The sequence below is a fragment of the Protomyctophum bolini genome (genome assembly GCF_963924005.1).
Source record: "Protomyctophum bolini genome assembly, chromosome: 2".
Lineage (NCBI taxonomy): Eukaryota > Metazoa > Chordata > Actinopteri > Myctophiformes > Myctophidae > Protomyctophum > Protomyctophum bolini.
This window is the reverse complement of record NC_137863.1, coordinates 19,204,643-19,224,931: the sequence shown is the minus strand read 5'-3', so window position 1 is coordinate 19,224,931 and position 20,289 is coordinate 19,204,643. Positions and strand designations below refer to the sequence as shown.

General features: G+C 43.0%; 1 protein-coding gene across 1 annotated transcript in view; it reads left to right on the top strand.

Moving 5' to 3' along the window:
* The window catches only part of mmp24 (matrix metallopeptidase 24), a gene marked incomplete at its 3' end in the record, with an annotated part of 57,277 nt that overhangs the window by 35,078 nt on the left and 1,910 nt on the right, over positions 1-20,289 (top strand). The window contains exons 7-8 of the mRNA XM_080792117.1: positions 9,277-9,415; positions 18,206-18,472. Of these exons, the coding sequence (XP_080648243.1) occupies positions 9,277-9,415; positions 18,206-18,472 (406 nt within the window). The remainder of the gene's footprint in view (positions 1-9,276; positions 9,416-18,205; positions 18,473-20,289) is intronic.

The window sequence follows — 20,289 nt, the reverse complement described above, 5'->3', positions numbered from 1 at the left end:
GAGCTGACCTGTTCTGACATTCCATATGTTGATCTAACCTCACCAAACCCTGTAGAATTAATTCCATGTTTGATCTGACCCCCCATGCCAATGCTCCAGCGCTTGGCCAGCAGTCTGCCGTCACCCAGGCAGATGCGTGCACGCGACCTCGCCCATACAGTAGGTCGCTTCTCGCCCTCAGGCGTCTTACTGGTATTTTGGTACTGGTACTTGTATTGTAATGTGATTTATGTATGAAAAAAGGAAAATAAATAAATACATTGTTGAAAAATTATACATAAAACCCACAGACACACTTTACCACTTTTACATTCACACAAAAAAAACTAAGAAAGAAAATAAAAGTTAGCGTTATTTTTGTGCAACACTCAAGTAGTAATTTACCAAAAAAGAAATAATGAAGCAAAAACTAAATGAAGATAATATGAGGTTTCATATCTCTATCTCTTCTTCCGTCAGCACACAGGTACCGATGGTGCTTTAAACGTGCAATCTTCTTAATCAATAGAGTAAATTATTTACACTTGGATGTGAATAATCCTTTAGCGTTCTGAAAAGGATCAGACTGTGCTCAATTGATTTTCTCCATGCAAGCTGCCACAATGGAGTTGGAAAAACTCCAATAATCACCAGAGCTTTCTTTTCAAGCCTGTTGATGGCATCACTTTGCTATCTATCTATCTATCTATCTATCTATCTAACGGTGGGCATTTCATGGTACCTCCAGAGAAATACAGTTGAAAAATATAATTCTTCAAAGTTAGAACGGCTTGCAATCCAAGGTGAAGTAAACCCTGCGTTATTCCAGTGGTAGCTACCTCGTCCCAGGTGTAAAAGGCGCAATAACCTCAGTGTTGATGATTGCACTCTGAGAGTGTACAAATGGAACTAAATGGGTTCATAATAGTTCCATTTGTACACTCTCAGAGTTACAAATGGACATATTGTAGCACAGAGCATTTCTCTGTGTGAGTGTGAAGCATGTCTTGAATAGCAAGGTAAAAAAACATTTGTGCTCAGCAAATGTTCCCTGGCTAACCTGGATAACATCTTCCCTGCAGATACAGTAAATAGCTGCTGATTCTTTTTCTTATTTTTTGTATAACTGTTTAACAAAGTTGTACCTTATGGAAAAACTTCAGCCTAACACTTTAACCGTTTAACCCATTCTGGGCGGGAACCGCTTTTGGTGTTTATACTGTAGCATTGTATTATACTTTAGCTATTGAAAAATAGCAAATCTACAAGCTCATAGTGCGGCACCGAGTGCCGCGCTACGAGCTTCCCTTCTGGGGGTCCCTGGCACACAACACATTTTTAGATGTTTGAGCGCCATTGAGTCTAGAATCTAGACTGCTTGGCTCCAACAGTAACAGAAAACACTGACATCTACTTCCTATATTGGAGGGAATATACTGTGGTTCACCTCCGGAACCACAGACACACCCCAACCTCCGGAACCACAGACACACCCCAACATCCCTCCAGAGCCTTCACTGTCTGTCTGACTGTCTATCTATATGCGCGTGCGTGCGTGCCTGCCTGCCTGCCTGCGTGTGTGCGTGCGTGCATGCGTGCAGTCATTTTAATTTCTGTAATGTACCTTTCAAAACTATTAAATGGAATCTTATAAAACTGCATTATCATCATTATCAACCAGAATATCAAGCTAGTTTTTTTTCTTCTTCTCTAATGGCGTGGATCTGAGCCCATATACAACCAACTCACACGGCTGTGTGTGTGTGTGTGTGTGTGTGTGTGTGTGTGTGTGTGTGTGTGTGTGTGTGTGTGTGTGTGTGTGTGTGTGTGTGTGTGTGTGTGTGTGTGCGCGCGCGCGCATGTGTGTGTGCGTGCGGGCTGGGACGCGGGGTATATAAATGTGTGTGGGGGTGCAAAACATATTGTAAAGTTCTTATTGGGTCAGAACAAAAAGCTCTGCGAGGCGCGGTGGGTGTGAGCGATGAGTCAGTCATTATGGGACGTCTCCTCGGTGAGAAACCCTCATGGATTCTTCACTAAGATGTACAGCATCGATTATTCTTCCTCTTTCTCCCCGCGTTTCACCTCAGACAGAAAAGCATTAGCAGCATAGTGGATGATGTTTCACCATATGAGGCGTGCACGTGTGCGGGAGCACGTGTGTGGTGTGTGTGTGTGTGTGTGTGTGTGTGTGTGTGTGTGTGTGTGTGTGTGTGTGTGTGTACAGCAGTCCTTGGGGACTGTGCTTGGCCGTGTCCTAGTTTCACCATGAGCCAAATGATAATGAGCTAAGATTGATGCTCATCCCTCTCTCCTCCTGTTTCTCCTCCTCTTCTCTCTCCTCTCTTCTCCTGTTTCTCCTCCTCTTCTCTCTCCTCTCTCCTCCTGTTTCTCCTCCTCTTCTCTCTCCCCTCTCCTCCTGTTTCTCCTCTTCTCTCTCCTCTCTCCTCCTGTTTCTCCTCCTCTTCTCTCTCTTCTCTCCTCCTGTTTCTCCTCCTCTTCTCTCTCCTCTCTCCTCCTGTTTCTCCTCCTCTTCTCTCTCCTCTCTCCTCCTGTTTCTCCTCCTCTTCTCTCTCTTCTCTCCTCCTGTTTCTCCTCCTCTTCTCTCTCTTCTCTCCTCCTGTTTCTCCTCCTCTTCTCTCTCCTCTCTCCTCCTGTTTCTCCTCCTCTTCTCTCTCTTCTCTCCTCCTGTTTCTCCTCCTCTTCTCTCTCCTCTCTCCTCCTGTTTCTCCTCCTCTTCTCTCTCTTCTCTCCTCCTGTTTCTCCTCCTCTTCTCTCTCTTCTCTCCTCCTGTTTCTCCTCCTCTTCTCTCTCCTCTCTCCTCCTGTTTCTCCTCCTCTTCTCTCTCCTCTCTTCTCCTCTCTTCTATTCATGTGGCGCTGCGACCGTAATTGTAGATATGCTATTTTTTGAGGGAAAAAATAATGTTTTTGCAAATCTTTGAAAATCAAACAATTGTAACTAAAATATTTGCTTCTGGGGGTTTCCTGGAAATAAATATTTTGAGATGGGGTCTGCGGCAAAATACATACAATTTTGGGGGTCCATAATTGATAGAATAGAAATATAAGTATTTCACAAAACTATCATTAGATTTAGAAGATTTCGTTTTTTAATTTAATTAGGCCTGACCCTCTTCAGCCTCTATTCTCTTTGCATGCCTCCTGTGTCTTTACCAAGTACCTTTTGAAACAGGACAAAAGTCTGCCTCGTAGAAATGAATAGATCAAAGACCAAATATCATTAAAAAATAACTTGCGGCATACTTTCTTCTCCCCACACCAATTAATTAATTGAGGGTGTTATGAATAATTTTCCTGGTCTCCCGGTATTCCACTACTAATAATATGTGCACTATGTGGTCATTGTTACTACTAATTTTATATCGTGCCAAGTCTCCCGCACGTCAAGCTGTCACCTCTGACCTCACAACTCCAAAGACGAACAATAAAGAAGCAAGATATCCGCCATCTCCACTTTACTTCCTGTATCCACTTCAGTTTTAGTCAGAGTAATCTAGTAAGAGAGTAATGACACTCCCGTTGACTCTCATTGTAACAATGGAATGCAGAAGTGCTCATTCTATCTCAATGGAATAGTTCCAGCCATAGGAGCAATGTTTGGAACTATCGCCCATAGGTACCCGCTTTGCGGCGAGATCAAAGCGTGTCACCACTCTCTTACTACATTACTTTGGTTTTATTGTCTATTATGCGCATGACATCATCGTACGGGGCAGTTATGTGGGAACACCATACTGAGTGGAAAAACATTATTAAACGATGAATCTCTTGACATTAGACTCGCCAACATTGCAGTTGTACGGAAAGCTTGAGTGTTTTTCTTTTTAATAGAAATCCACCATAGACATCAACAAGTGTTAGAGTTTGGAAGCGCTCGTTTTCAATAACGCAATGTCCTGCCCCGTGCTGCATTATTTGTAATTTAGAAACAGGTGGCATGCAGGACTGTTGAGTGATTTCCAACGAGCACTTCCATACTCCAACGCTGCACGCTGCTCAATGTTTTGCCACTCCGTCTAGATGAGGCGGCGCAGTGCCGTCGCTACCTATACGCGCAGTACGCACTGCGAGTAGGGCAACACAACGAAGGGGCCGTGTGTGCGTCCTCTCAAACAGTGAAAATAGCCGATCTGAATGAGGAAATGCAGCGCTCTCGTCGGGACAAATATCCTACGAGTAGGGCAACCAAATGGTCAGCTACGGCCCTGAGGCGGCGTGTCGGGGTGGAACAGTGATGCATGTGCATATACTCTCTATTGATTGCAATGGACGCCAACATGAGCACAGCTTCTGAACCATTCTTTAGCCCCCATGGTCACTGGACTGAATATTGGACCTATTCTTCACAAGACACATAATCTTCCCAACGTTCTGCCGCTAAAATGGCTTTTTTTCCTTCTTCAGAGCGACAAATCAGGAGAATATCCACTTTGTTATCGACCTTTTCTCTGTCCCTGCAATGCACTCTCTTGATGTCTAGCAACAGGAATCATTGGATGTTTGCAAGATCTGACGCCAGACACCGGCCACTTAAAGGAGACCATTTTCCGACATTAGCCTCGTAGCATAATTGCCAAAGTTATAATATGAAGGTTTTCAGAAAATAGGGAAGAATCACAATATTTGTCAAAGATGACTTAGGCAGATATTGATTTTGGAACAAGAATTCTGAGTACATAGTGCACTGTGAATCTGCAGCGTTAGGAGATTAGAGTTAGGCAAATGTAAACGAAGGCAGATAAAAAGTGAGTCATTATTATGCAACGAAAAAAGGGAAAAAAGGGACTAGTATAGGCACTATGAGTGATAGTGTTAGGAGGGTATGAGTTAGACAAAATATGACTTTAAGGCCATTATGCTATGAGACTAAAATAAATGGTAAATGGTGCATTTATTTAGTGCCGCCAGCGTGAGAGCCGCCGCCGGCTAACGAGTGTGAGATGGTGCATCACCCTAAAATAATTCCTCACCTGCACCACGTGCGCACGCACGCACACACACACACACACACACACACACACACACACAGATCCGTCTCTTTTTCCTCGCTGTGTTATCTTTTGCATTACGCTAAGCCTTCCAACATTTACCTCCTGATGAATGAAGCTTCCCGTCTGAATCCCTACAGACTCTGATTCCATTCTGATTCCATTCCTGCCTGATCCCTTCTGGTTACGTCTGTCTTCGCTTGATTTATCTCCCCGTTCTCAGATTCTCCATCTTGGACTCTGGTTGTCTGCCAGACCTTTTGCCGCAATCAACTTATCCCATTTAGACCTGAGGACGATTCTACAAATGCCTTCTAAATCTTGACAGTTTTTTTAAAAACCCATGTTTCTATGTCAGTCGTGACATTTGCATGTCAAAAAGTTCACTCTGAATGAATATATATTCAAAGATTTGCGACACATTTTCACGATAAAAAATAAATAAAAATAAATAAATAGCAGACCTACAAGCTCGTAGCGCGGCACTCGGTGCTGCACTATGAGCTTGTAGATCTGCTATTTTTCAACAGCCAAAGTACAACATAATGCTCAAAACACCAAAAGTGGTTCCCGCCCTGAATGGGTTAGAAGCCATCCAAAGCTCTAAAGTTGCAATTCCCTCCACTGACAGCCCTATCCTTGAAGACAGAAAAGTCCAATCTGATTTGATTAAATGACGATAAACTCACCAACATTGCACGTCTAGGGAAAGCTCGGGGTCTCCTCTTTGCTTGTTGCAAAGCTCTTGTTTCACATAACAATCCACTGTTGTCATGCTGTGAGCAACTTTCTGTCCATAAATGCATGCATTTTACTGTATGTGTGCGCACATCGAGGTGGTTTTGGGGAGCGGTCGTTTTAAATCACTGAGTCTCATCCTCCATATATGCATATTTTGAAAAGGGGGGTAAGGTGGTATGGTTTTCCTTTAAAAACGAGTATTTAAAAAGTAATTTAAAGAAACGCAGCCCCCTCTCGCATTAGAAACACAGCCCCCTCACGCATTAGGGAGGACGATATCAATCGCCAGAATCAGGGACGTGTGTTTTCATCAAGTCTAACATGGTGAAAATTGACATGGAATTTATATCAAATATCTAAATACCGTATATTACCAAATAGTAGCCCGGGCCGTTAATATGCAAAATCGATTCGGACCCCGGGCTGTTATAAGGAGCCGGGCCGTTATTTGGTGCTGGGCGGTTATTTGCACATGGGCTGTTATTTGGTAATATACGGTATTGAATCAAGCAACTTGTCTGGGGGTGTTTACTAAAACCAGAGGAGATGTAAAAAATTACCCCCAGAAAAGTGAAATAACCCTTTTAAGTACCTGCATGTAGTTACTGTAACCACTGAGTGTCCTGTACCACAGACGTCTTCAAGAGGGGGACCCCTTACGCCCTACGGGGTCCTCAGAGTTACTACGGGTGGTCCTCCACATCTTTGCGTGATAGGAAAACATTTTTAAAGCTCACAACGTGTCACAGTGTGACAAAACGAAAGAAATCCATTGAAAACCCCTGCCATGTAGCACATTATGCAGCACGATGCGGCAGACCTCTTCAGGCTTGTAATACAACAATTTTCCGCCCGATAAAATGGAGGTGTAAACGCCACCTGCCCTCATCCTGATAAAATGGAGGTGTAAACGCCACCTGCCCTTCTCCTGATAAAATGGAGGTGTGTACGCAATCTTCTCCTGCACGCCTGGGCCTGGCAGTGAGTGGCCCACGCGGTCGCCCGCAAGGTCACCGAACGCATTATACTTTGACGATGGAGAGGGCCACTATATTTCACTCCAGAGGGCCACAGTGCATATTTTACTGTCATAGCAACATTTGACGATCTGCAAGCTCTGCAACGCGTTTTGAGCTTGTAGAACGGCTAATTTTGCTATATTTTAATTCAAATCCTGAATAATCTTTTTTGCTATTTTTGAATTGGAATCCTGAAAAGTACAATTTTTGTTTAATTTCAATTTTGTTTTAACTAAATTAAATAAAAATACATTCGTCATAAAAAAGACAAACATTTTAATAATTAGCTGAAATCAATGATATTCAATATGTTCGGATATTAATAACTTTTGGGCGGGAACCCCTTTTGGTGTTTTAAACATAATGTTATAATTTAGCTATTGAAAAATTACATATCTACAAGCTCATACGAGCTTGTAGGTCTGCTATTTTTGAAAAATCGTGAAAATGCGGCACAAATCTTGAAAATGGAACATATATTCTTTCAGAAGACGTTTGTATTTATTTCGACGTCAGTCCAAAATGGGTTAACCTGTCAGGCCGCAGGTGGGGGCGGCCTGCCAGTTGCCCATGTATGCTATAGATAGTGGTTCTCAAACTAAACAGATAATGCTGTGTCCTTGACATTTTCATGTCAAGGACACCAAAATCGACATGCTAATAATTGACCGTGGAGACCCTCATCGAAACATATTTTGAAAATAGCAGATTTGCAAAGCCTTTTTTATACCCATCTGTTTTATATCGCCTTCAAGTGTGGGTATAACCATGATTGGAATTGACATTAAAAGGGTCATTATCGCATTGATAGTTCTGCAAAACAATTTGTGGTAATTATATAAACATAACATGTATTTGTATAGCACCTTTAAAAACAATGTTATTGAATGCAATATAACATAACAATGATACGCATGTAAATGTAATGTGTTCCATTGTTCGCCTCATTGTTTATGGGAATACATTAACTAACATTGGAGGGGTTCTTTTGCAATGAGAGTATAAGCTCTGTTTAATGATGCTAAATTATTATTATTATTATTATTATTATTCACCTCCCGCTGCCTATATGCCGTACAAATAACATCCTACAGGACCAGTTCCACCCAGCACACCATCCTTTCCAACGTCTGCCCTCTGGTAGAAGATATCGATCCATCTGGTCCAGAACCAACAGACTGACCAACAGCCTCTACCCACAGGCTGTCAGGCTGCTGAATGAACAACCCCCCCCCCCGCCCCCTCTATAGTATTAAAATGGTATTGAAAATAGACTTGGTCTTGCACTGAACTTTGGACTTTGCACCGTTACATTGCACCAGCACTATTGCACTTTGGGTTATTGTACACAGTATGGTTATTTATTTGTATGCCAGTGGTGAAGCTCTAAACTGAATCTCGTTGTTTCATGCAAGCAATGACAATCTATTATGTGCGTTCTGCACATCAGGGAGTATCTTGATAGGTGTTGGATTATTCCGTTCAAGATGTGACTTTCTCCATGTTATGCAAATTAAATCATCATATCGTGTCTGTCGGGTGGCAACCTCATATGTCCAAAACTGTTACTTCTCAGGATTCATATTAAAAAGTAGCAAAAGTAGCAGATGGACAAGCTCAACACACATGTTTTTGGGTTTCGAGCTTGTACATGTATATCTGCTACTTTATGTTCTTTTTGTGACGCTGTAGTATACGATCAAGTAGGCCCTTGATGTGCGAAAAACTGGAGATAAGAGGTCTTTGCCCGACAGCAACAATATACTCACTGTATGATATGTTAGGGGTAATATTTAGCTTCAGTTTACACAATGGAACCATTTCCTGTGATTCATTTGCCTCATGCCAGCCCATAGGTGGCGCAGTTGTCGTGCGTACACATGTGTCAGAGTTTCCAAGGAGAATTGAACCGCACAGTCTCCTGACAATTTGTATTTCGGAAACCAAACTATAAGCTTATTAATTATATATTTCAGCAAATGAGGCAAAGACGAAACATCATCACGCTAATAATTTATTAGGGATTCAGTGTCATTAATTAATGAATAGCTGAATAAGCTATAGTTTACTGTGCACTGGAAACTAAATGTCCATATCCAATACATATTTCGTGACGCTATAATAATGAGAAATAGGAATTAAAAATGCACATTTACCTTTTTTATTGATTGATTGATTACCTCATTGATAGTTTGTATAACTGTACAGTGGTACAGTTATACTGTACAAAAATGGGGAAAAAATGATTTTCTGAGGTACAGAAAATACTGTACAAAGGATAACACATTGTGGTCCTTTGTATTCAATTAATCAAGACATAGAAAGCTATGCAATAGAAATCATCAATACTAGGAGCAATACTATTCCTAGAAAAACAGCAGGGGGTTTTAAACATCCTATTTCAATTAAATACATGGACTTGCATTATATGGACACACACGCACGCACGCACACACACACAAACACCCGCACATGCATATTTTTGATACTTACATTGTCACTCCTCTCTCTCCCTACCTGTCCCAGGACCGCTGGTTTTGGCGTCTCAGGAACAACAAGGTGCAGGAGGGTTACCCCATGCAGATCGACCAGTTCTGGAAGGGCCTGCCGCCGCGCATCGACGCCGCCTACGAGAGAGCAGACGGAAAATTCGTTTTCTTCAAAGGTAACGTAAAGAGAAAACAATACAAAGACACACACCATGGCGGCCCCATGGTGGCCCCATGGTGTGTGTCTAAACTAATGGTGTTTTAAATAAACACCATTAGCCCCATGGTGGCCCCATGGTGGCCCCATGGTGGCCCCATATACATTGTTGAGGTGTTTTAGGGAAAACCTGCCATTGTGCGTTTCTCACAACCTTTAAGACTGACTATTATTGGCAGCATAAAAAACATAAGTATAGCTCAGAGTGGTTCCTCATCTCGGTGACATTCAATGACGATAATAACTTGTCAGTTAGGATTCTGTCAGATAACCCATTCAGGACAGGAAGTCGGGAAGTCGGGATTCTTTCAGATCGAACGTTTTTAACTCTAATCTTTGCTTCTAGGCAGGTCTCTGGAACAACATATTTTCAAATGGGGGGGGGGGGGGAGGTCCGCAGCCAATTACTTATAATTTCTGGGGTCCTTGACATTAAATAGTTTGAGGACCACTGACACAGAAACGTTTTTTAATTATTTTTTTAATCTGCCTCAGGTCTAAATGGGATAAGGTATAGTGTCACATTCTTCAAACGGTGTATCCCCCCCCCCCCCCCCCCCCCAACACACACACACACACACACACACACACACACACACACACACACACACACACACACTTCCTCTTCATCACTTCCTGTGAATTGATGAGGACAGGTCATGTGATTAGCCACAGGGTGCAGCTGAGTGACTACATGGGGCTGTCAGTGTCGGTTAAAAGTGATCCAGCTTTTCCTTACAGGTCCAAGTCAAAGGAAAGGTACCACAGAGACACAGATATACCGCAGGCTGCTTTTACCGTCTGGATGGAGCCTTCCACTGCTATTAGTCTCCTCTCAGCTCTCATGCTGTCTGTCATTCAGCCTCACCTACTGTCTGTCATTCAGCCTCACCTACTGTCTGTCATTCAGCCTCACCTACTGTCTGTCATTCAGCCTCACCTACTGTCTGTCATTCAGCCTCACCTACTGTCTGTCATTCAGCCTCACCTGCTGTCTGTCATTCAGCCTCACCTACTGTCTGTCATTCAGCCTCACCTGCTGTCTGTCATTCAGCCTCTCCTGCTGTCTGTCATTCCTATAATGTCTCTCAGCTCTCCTCCTGTCTGTCTCCTTCTCTCTCTCTCTCTCTCTCTCTCTGTCTGTCTCTCTCTCTCTCTATCTATCTCTGCGTGCATGCGTGCACGTTCAAAGTGTGAATATGGCTCCATTATTTATTTGTATGAATTCAGGAGCATCTTAAAGTTAATCTCAATTTAATACCCTATTCAGCGGGATTAGAATACCTTCAAATGCATTGAATCAACAAATCTTTCATTGCTCTCTCGTTCCAGTTTTTGGCAGAAGCTAATAGCCGGAATGAAAATAGCTGGAATGGAAAAAAGGAAATGGAAAAAAGTGAATCTGTAATTGCTAACGCACAACGTCAAATTGCTCCCAGTGAAGTACAGCGAGCTACTGCAGTGATTCCCAGATATAAGTACGAACAGAGAAATGTGAACCCAAACTTACAAAAAAACTAACAAAAATAATTAACCTCCTTATTTACCAACTGTGCCACCATGCCCCCTAAATAGATTTAGTATTATTTAGGGATGCACCGAAAATTCGGCCACCGAAAATATTCGGCCGAAAATGGCTAAAAATGTATTTTCGGCCTATTCGGTTTCGGCTCAAATAAGCCGAAAAATATCACCGAATAGTAGTAGTGGTCCTAAAGTTGTGAATCGAACTAAACTGCGAGGAAAACACAGATGTACAAGCCCAACGCGCTATGCATTGCGACCGGTAGATGGCTTGTAGATCTGCTACTTTCAGCGCAGGAAGGGCGCATGCTTATGACGCTCTTTAACTATGCATCATTCAGCCGTCAGCGACAGTCGCAACACAACACACGAGCAGCAGTCACGGGCAGTAGCAGATCCGACACAACTGTATTGCACATATCTGTGCTTTCATCCACGATTCCATAGCCTTCTAAATCTTATTTCCCATCCACGGGCACAAGCAACGTGATATTAGCAGCTTCCACCCGATCTGTGGTGGTGTTCTGTTGACAAGGGAAGCTAGTAGCTAGCATGGGAGCTAACGTTAGTTTTAACACTATGTACTTTGCATCCGTTCCCCAACCCCTCACACTCGCTGCTGCGTTTACACGGGCAGACACAAAGACGAATGGGAATATCATTTGGAGCTTTAACAATGAAAAAGACATGCCACCAAAAAAAGACATGCCACCACCTATAAATTCAAACCCACCTCTGGAATATTGCTATCTCATTCCACTTTAATTAATTTTATTCCATAGTCTTAGTTTTTCTCTAATAAAGTTTTTTTTATTTGTTTTCTCATGTTCTCCTTGAAAAGTGTCTTTAAGTACTCAACTTTATATAAATAATATTATCACTATTATTACTACTTGTTTTTATTGCCTATGCTTATGTTGAAAAAAAAGCTCACGGCTCAGGTCAAATAGGCCTATTGATATGCGATTCAAATGTGACTAATTGAGATTAATTAATCACAAAGCCTCCAATTATTTAGATGTTTTTCAATGGACCCATAAGTTTTTATTATTTAAGTTAGGTTTTGCCATAATCATGTCTTTTGCCATAATCAGGTAGCTTTACAACAAAGATGTATTCGGCTATTCGGTATTCGGTTTTCGGCCAACTGTTTCCCATATTCGGTATTCGGTTTCGGCCAAGAATTTCCCTTTCGGTGCATCCCTAGTATTATTCAATATTATTTTAACTGAAAAGTAACAGTTTTGGACATTCTTTGTGATACCGATAAATATGAACTTTAAAGTATACTCTTGTTAGTTCCATTGATCCAATCCGGAACACAAATTGATCGATTGATCATTAATGATAAACATGTATATGCTCTAACAATGTGGTAATTTGGTCGGTGGGCCACGCTCACGCTTTGAGATTGTCCAAGTGGGCTCCTGATCCAGAAAGGGTTGAGAGGTGGCGGCACTGATTTCACTTCAGCCGAGGGCTTATTTACTTCATTCATCTCTCTCCATGAAAAAACATGTTGTCACTTGAAGCTCACAAAAGTAGGTTGGCTTCGTCTATATTTAAGTCCCAACATAAAAGTTAAGTTCCACTTTCTGCTTCAGAGGATTACGGTTTTGCAGCAACTTCCCCCCCCCCCCCCCCCCCCAAGCGGTGCAAGCAGAGACAATTTTCTTCGCTACACTTGATTTATTTATTATTTCACATAAAAATTCCTCTCAGACCTATGAAATGAAAAACATCAATTGTACAAATGAATTGGTGGCGGCTAATCTGATGCTGTATACTCAATACCTTCTTTTTGAACGGGACACACATTCTTCTCACAAATTAAATTCAGTTTCCTTCATGGCTTGGGGGTCGGTTTCTCTTTACGCCAGCGGTTCTCAAACATGTTTGTGTCGAGGTATGTCAGGACCCCCTCAACGACCCCTGGGGGGGGGGGGGGGGGGTCCTGACATACCACGACACGTACCCCACTTTGCCACACATTCTTATTTTTGCCCAAGACAAACAGTAAAAAAATAAGGTTAATTCATCCAGTTGTAACTCAAGGGACTTTCCAATTTGTATAGCCTGAAAGCTGAATTAACACGCGCACACACACACACACACACACACACACACACACACACACACTGAGAGGGACAAATCCCCTCCGCCATCTGCTCCGGGGGTCAGTGGACTCAATCCCTTTTCCCACCTCAGCCCGTGAAAACGTATTTAATGTGAAATGGAGAGAATGGCCTTCATCCCCTCACTGCTGACCCAGCCTGTCTGTGTGTGTGTGTGTGTGTGTGTGTGTGTGTGTGTGTGTGTGTGTGTGTGTGTGTGTGTGTGTGTGTGTGTGTGTGTGTGTGTGTGCGTGCGTGCGTGCGTGCGTGCGTGTCACTCATATCTACTCTCTCTCTCTCTCTCTCGTGCACAATTCTCTCTCTTCCCTATCTGTATGCCAGTACCTTTGTCTCGAGACCGTTTGTTTTTGGTTAACTCTCTGTCTCACTCGCTCACCTTCTTTTCCTCACCACATTTTGCATCCTCTCTGACGCACTCTCTCGTTCTCTCTCATACCATCTATCTCTCTCTGTCTCTCTCACGCACACGCACGCACGCACACACGCGCGCACACACACACCTCCTGACTGAATATCCTGCTATCACGACTTACCAGGAGGCAATATTAATAGCTTTGCTTTCCCTGAACCCTCAGCTGCAGTTTCTCCCTCCCTCTCTCTCTCTCTCTCTGACGCACACATGACACACACACGCACACACGCACTGGTCATGGTATCAACGGTCACCATGAGCTATAGCAGATCAACAAGCTCACAACGCGTCGCAGGCGTGAACTGCTCTGCATGGGTTTTTCATAAAGTAGTCCAGTGTCATTTCACAATTTTCAACCACACAAACTTACCTGACGGGAATGCGATTATGCGATCCTTAATTTGAATAATGCTGGGTGTTGAAAACGGGAAAGCAGCTACAGTTACTTCAGAACCATGGACAGCAGCTACAGTTACTTCAGCACCATGGACAGCGGCTACATTTAATTCAGCACCATGGACAGCAGCTACATTTACTTCAGCACCATGGACAGCAGCTACAGTTACTTCAGCACCATGGGCAGCAGCTACATTTACTTCAGCACCATGGACAGCAGCTACAGTTACTTCAGCGCCATGGACAGCAGCTACAGTTACTTCAGCACCATGGACAGCAGCTACAGCTTCATCAGCACCATGGACAGCAGCCGCAGACATATCAGGGTCTCTCTATCTCTCTCTAGCCTGCAGGGAATTCCTTCCGATGGTAACTTACGTCATGATGTGGTCACTGATTTGCAGTGTTACGAACGTGTTATGTAACGCAACTACTTGATGCGGCGTATGAATCCGACACGTTTCTTCAAGTACGTCTTGAAAATAGGAGCTTCCTTTTTTTTACCAGCCGGCCCCAGACCGGTTCACACAGCAATTTTAGAAACACAGACCAGGCTTTCATCCGAGGTGGAAAGCCTGGTGATGCGAGGTTAATCTCTCTCAAGCCAAATTCCAATACGCAAATCTCTGCTCACTCGCTCACGTCAAACATTCTGTCCTCCAGCTTAACCCGGAAATAGCTTGTGTCCCAAATGGCAATTTGTTTTCGGAGGAGCCGAGACCGGGGAGAGCGTGAGCTCTCCAAGCCTATTGCTGTGGCTTTCACCGAGTGTACAACCAGTGTACAGTGTACACTGAAGCCTGTTCCAGTGTACACTCAAGCCTGTTCCAATGTACACTCAAGCCTGTTCCAGTGTACACTTCCAGTGTACACTCAAGCCTGTTCCAGTGTACACTGAAGCCTGTTCCAGTGTACACTTCCAGTGTACACTCAAGCCTGTTCCAGTGTACACTCAAGCCTGTTCCAGTGTACACTCAAGCCTGTTCTAGTGTACACTCAAGCCGCTTGCTGGACGTGTTGACAGCCTATCTGGTCAACGTTGCTCCAATCCTTGACAAACGTGCCACTGACACAGTTTCCAAATATTTATTTAAAGACGTTTTCGCCGCGGACAAAGCCAACTCTTGTCGTGACAAATAAACAATAAACACAATGTTTTGGGCCAAACAAAGAAGTATGACGCTTAAAAGGTCTTTAAATAAATACTTTTTGAAATGTCTATGGGAAAAATGCATTGGGAATTATTTGCCCACCACTGGATTAGATATCCTTTATTATCCACAAGGGGAATTTATTTTGCTCAGGTCAATGCATACATTAAGGACAAGACAAACATGAATATACAGTACACCACAATAAAAACACCCAGCAACCACAAAGACACTAAGTACTTTGATTCTATGAATTAGGTATGCCTTATTCAAAATTTAAGGGGTCTTTAAAAGAAAGCAATGTCCTCTCCACACTCATAGAGTGGAATGCCCCATAATGTGTTTGTGGCTGTGCATGCTAGCGTGTTTGTGTACATGCAGCCTGTTCCCAGCATAGCACAGTCATTTAGCCACCTGCTTTTAATCTTACATTATCGTGACCTCTCCTTACTTTATTCTTCTCTTAGGAAAAAGATGGTGTTTTAAGAATTGAGCTGACCAAACAGCTTTGCTGTATTGTGTCATACTGGCATTTTGCTATACGTTGCATTAATCTTTCATTGAGTTCACTCTCTCTCTCTCTCTCTCTCTCTCTCTCTCTCTCTCTCTCTCTCTCTCTCTCTCTCTCTCTCTCTCTCCAGGCACATGTTTGTGTTAAGCGATAAGCAGTAGAGTGTTTAGAGGAACTGCGGTTAACCTTGCCGCATGCATGGTCAATCGCTATTTAGAGCGTAGTGGCGTGATTGAGCCAACCTGCATTAATCTTACTTTGTATTCATCGACCCCACGGCGTCCATTTGAGGTGGCAGGACTCAGGAAGCCTACGGCCATTGTGTTTTCAACCCTGAGTTAACATTAGAAGGTTGAGTCTATACTTTAGAGAACGATACTAATAGTACTTCACTTACTGTGTAATTCTTGGAAGCACGCTGAGGAGCGAAAATATACCACAATCCAAGGATTGTTTCGTTGTCCAAACCGTGGCTGCTGACTGACTCTCCCTCTTAATCTTATTATAGTGTTTACTTGCGCTATGCTGTGCTATGTAACGTTCCTGTTCAACCCCTGAATTTGAACCCGGGTCTCCAGCTTACAGTAAGTATTTTCACCACTCAGCTAATAGAGACTGCCTGCTTGCGTGGGGGAGAATTTTTTAACTTGCTGGGGTAAAAAGTTGTGTCGAGCCAAAAACAGGATTGTGTGTCAAAGAAGGTTGTGTCCAAAACCTAGACGCATATTCTAAATGTGTCAATAGAAGAGCAGGCAGACAAAACACAACCACCATGTAATATGCCAGCATACATATTGGACAAAATAACATTTTAGTCACAAGAAAAATAAAACTCACACTTGTGTCATACATCATCAGACACCAGATAATCAAATCATCACATTCCGTGCTACAAACACAGTAACACAAACACACAAAGCTGTGCATGTATTGGAGGGGCTGGCGCCCCTCAAAAATACATAGAGCTACACATGAACGCTAGGATGTTGATTCTCTGGGCGGAAATAGGCGAACATTCGCAAAAATGGGCGAACATTAGTGAAAATAGCTAGTAGCTCGTAGCATGTTATGACTGCACTGTGAGCTTTGTAGATCAGCAGTTGTTTTTCTATTCCACATAGAACCACCAATTAATTAAATTTACACTCTGGATTCAGCTGGGTGAAAGCTGCACTCGTCCCCATTCTGTCCCTGGCAGTTCCTCCTCCAATGATCTCTCTCTAGGACAGGGCTCTTCAACGTTTTGTCATCCCAAGGACTCCTTAGCTGAGAAAGAGATGAATCAGGGACCAGCACTGCATATTGTATTAAACTTTTTCATAGATTTCATAGACGGCATAGACTTAACTTTTATTTATTTAATTTACACATTATCTTCAATATTAATCTATTGGGTTCATGTTGATGTGTATTTACAGACATTTGACCACTTAAAACACCCATACTTAGTAAACATGACCGTTGGCTCTGTACTCAATCTGCTCTTTTTATCCCTCTACACTTCCGTCTTTGACAAAAATAGCCGATGTGCTATTTTCCCTGTTGTAACTCTGAGGACTCCCTAGGGGTCCTGGCCCCCCTTTTAAAGACTTCTGCTCTAGGATTATAAGATATATTATAGTCTGCACAGAGGCCATGGTAATGTTTCTGGTCTGGGTGTTAAAGTGTGTTCTATCACTTATCTCTTCCGGCATAAGACGTGACAATGGCACTCTTCTTGCAGTTTAATGTCTTGTAATGTTACGTTTCTTTGCTGCCGTGGAGAAACCTTGCGTCTCCATATTTCAACTATACATTTCCTTTGTAAATTGATGCCCTTCATCGTACAACTGCATGCCTACCAATGGTGGCATTGGAACAGGTGGGTTTCTGAACTGTCCACAGCCTTCCTGTGAGACACAGATTGAGTAGGGAAAAAATGGTGCCGTCTATAAAGGGCATTAGTGAGAAGTGAGGACCATATGAGGATAGGTTGAAAATGGGTGAAGTGATCTTCTATACACGTGCTGTTGCCAATCTCTGAAATATTTGTTTTTCCAAGTGTAGGCGCAGCGGGTATACTCTCGCAGGTGGCTAAACTCATTTCCTTCCACTTGTCGGACGCTTTTTCGGTCATGACCAAACACTACCCTCTAAATATACAATAGTAGTCCAGTTAGTCCACCAATACACATTTCCTCTCTGCGTTGACCTGTGTTTATTTTATTTGTTTTACTACATTTTCATCCCACGATTTTGTAACCCATTTTTTACCCCGGTGTCAATTATCCTGGGCTCTACACTCCCTCTGCCAACCTGTTGAGAGCAACGGACTGACCTCATGCTTCCTTCAATGTGTAATATGATTTTGAAGATGAGAAATACTACACTGCCTTGGAAACATAGGAAGCAAGGCTTCCACCTGTTGGTTGTCTGTCAGATGACCTATTCTTACATAAGACCCATGTTTGACCATGTCCACTGACCACTGACCACACCTCCAATGTATTCTCGGCTCTGTCATTGTGTATAAGAGAGAGAAATGTAAAGAGCTCGGGAGGCTTCTTTTTAGTTTCTCTGGTTGGACGTCGCGTCGCTTTGTTTTTAATCGTTGTCTGGTGTCTTTTCCTTTCTTCTCCAGGTGAAAAGTACTGGGTGTTCAAGGAGGTGACGGCGGAGCCCGGCTACCCCCACAGCCTGGCGGAGCTGGGCAGCTGCCTGCCCAAAGACGGCATTGACACGGCGCTGCGCTGGGAGCCCGTGGGCAAGACCTACTTCTTCAAGGGCGACCAGTACTGGCGCTACAACGAGGAGAAGCGCACGGCCGACCCGGGGTACCCCAAACCCGTCACCGTGTGGAAGGGGATACCAGACTCACCGCAGGGAGCCTTCATCAGTCGAGAGGGCTGTGAGTGTCTCACTTGCATATAGGTTTATTATTATTAACGACTAACCTAACCTGCTAGCTTACTAAGCCTATAGCTTTAGTGCTCAGTGCGCCCTCGTCGCTGAGACCATGTGATGTACAATATCATAATGATATTTTCGGGGCGTGTCATAAGACCTTTAAAGGTCTTTTTGTCGCTGTCGGGCAGCACATTTGTATCTCCATGTTTCCACAGTTTACCTATTTTGGTAATAAATCAAATCACACGTCCACAATTTTCCCAAAAAGTTGCAGATCTACAAGTCAGTTAAAATTATCAACCAGAGCTTGTAACAAAATCCATCCATTTAATTAATTGTGAACTTATTGTTTTTTTCCCCCCATTTTATGAAACGTGTTGTCTTGGACATACAAGGTTTCCACCCGACAAGGATGATATAAGTTTGATTAATGACAACCGTATCTAATTAGCAAACAAGCATTGCGTCGCTCTTCCCTTTTTACTTGGAGAACTAAGACCCCGATCTGTTTGCATGTTGCATACTGTAGGTAAAGCCATTTGAATGTGTAACACTATAAACAAAACAGTTTGAATAGGTTTAATTTAGATATATGTTTAGCTAGATTCGGTCAGACTCTCCCTCCAGGCAGCTGAACAATTTAAGCAGCAGTTAGGAACTAATTCACTTACAACTCACATCAAGCTAATGATTCCCTTCTCCTGTTTGTTCTACTGCAGCACAGAACACCGCACGCATGCACAGACACACAAGACAAGACTGCAGAGCCGTGCCCTGTATGTAGCAATCAATGCTGTGGTGTCAAGCTGCAAATGTGACACCGCAGCTATGATTGCAACCAGGGCAGCCTGCACGGATTTGTCTAGATCAGCTTTATCAGTGCACCATGAAAACAACCATCTCTCACAACGGTCCTCACAAGTATGGTAACACACACACGCACACAGCCCTCCTAGAAGGAATATGCCCATCATCACTTATGCGTGTCAGGCTCTGACCCTGTGGCCCGCTGTAAGATAGCACAACAACTCCAGGGTGCAGACCTCTGTGTGGGTGGCTGGCTAGATCACAGTCAGACATGCTGCCATGGTCGTTGACTCGTTGGGGTGTGGTCTTGAAGCCATCCTCTGGGAGTCTGGAGATGACGCATGCACAAAGTGTGTGTGTGTGTGTGTGTGTGTGTGTGTGTGTGTGTGTGTGTGTGTGTGTGTGTGTGTGTGTGTGTGTGTGTGTGTGTGTGTGTGTGTGTGTGTGTGTGTGTGTGTGTGTGTGTGTGTGTGTGTGTGTGTGTGTGTGTGTGTGTGTGTGTGTGTGTGTGTGTGTGCATGCGACGCCATCCTAGACAGAGTATAAAAAAAGGCTTAAGCCTGCATGTGTTGTTACTGTGTTCTCTCTCTGTCTCTCTCTCTCTCTCTCTCTCTCTCAATTCAATTCAATTCAATTCAATTCAATTCAATTCAATTCAATTCAATTATACTTTATTGGCATGACAAGCATTCTTATATTGCCAAAGCATTACATACAGTATGAATGGTACATTGGTACAAATACAGTATGAAACAAAATAATAAATTATACATATTCAGAATCAGAACAAATAATATAAACAAGACAAGGAAAAACATAAGAAAAATGACATTGGTCTATTCATTGTGGTAGACTTATAGCATTCACCCATTGTCCCTCATTGTGTGGCAGGCTGATAGATATTTTGCTGCCAACCTGGAACATTCAACTTTTTCACCTAATAAGTAGGGGATTGCCTGGATAGAGTCTAACTTTATCCTTGTTTTTGTTATTTCTGTGAATTTATAGGGT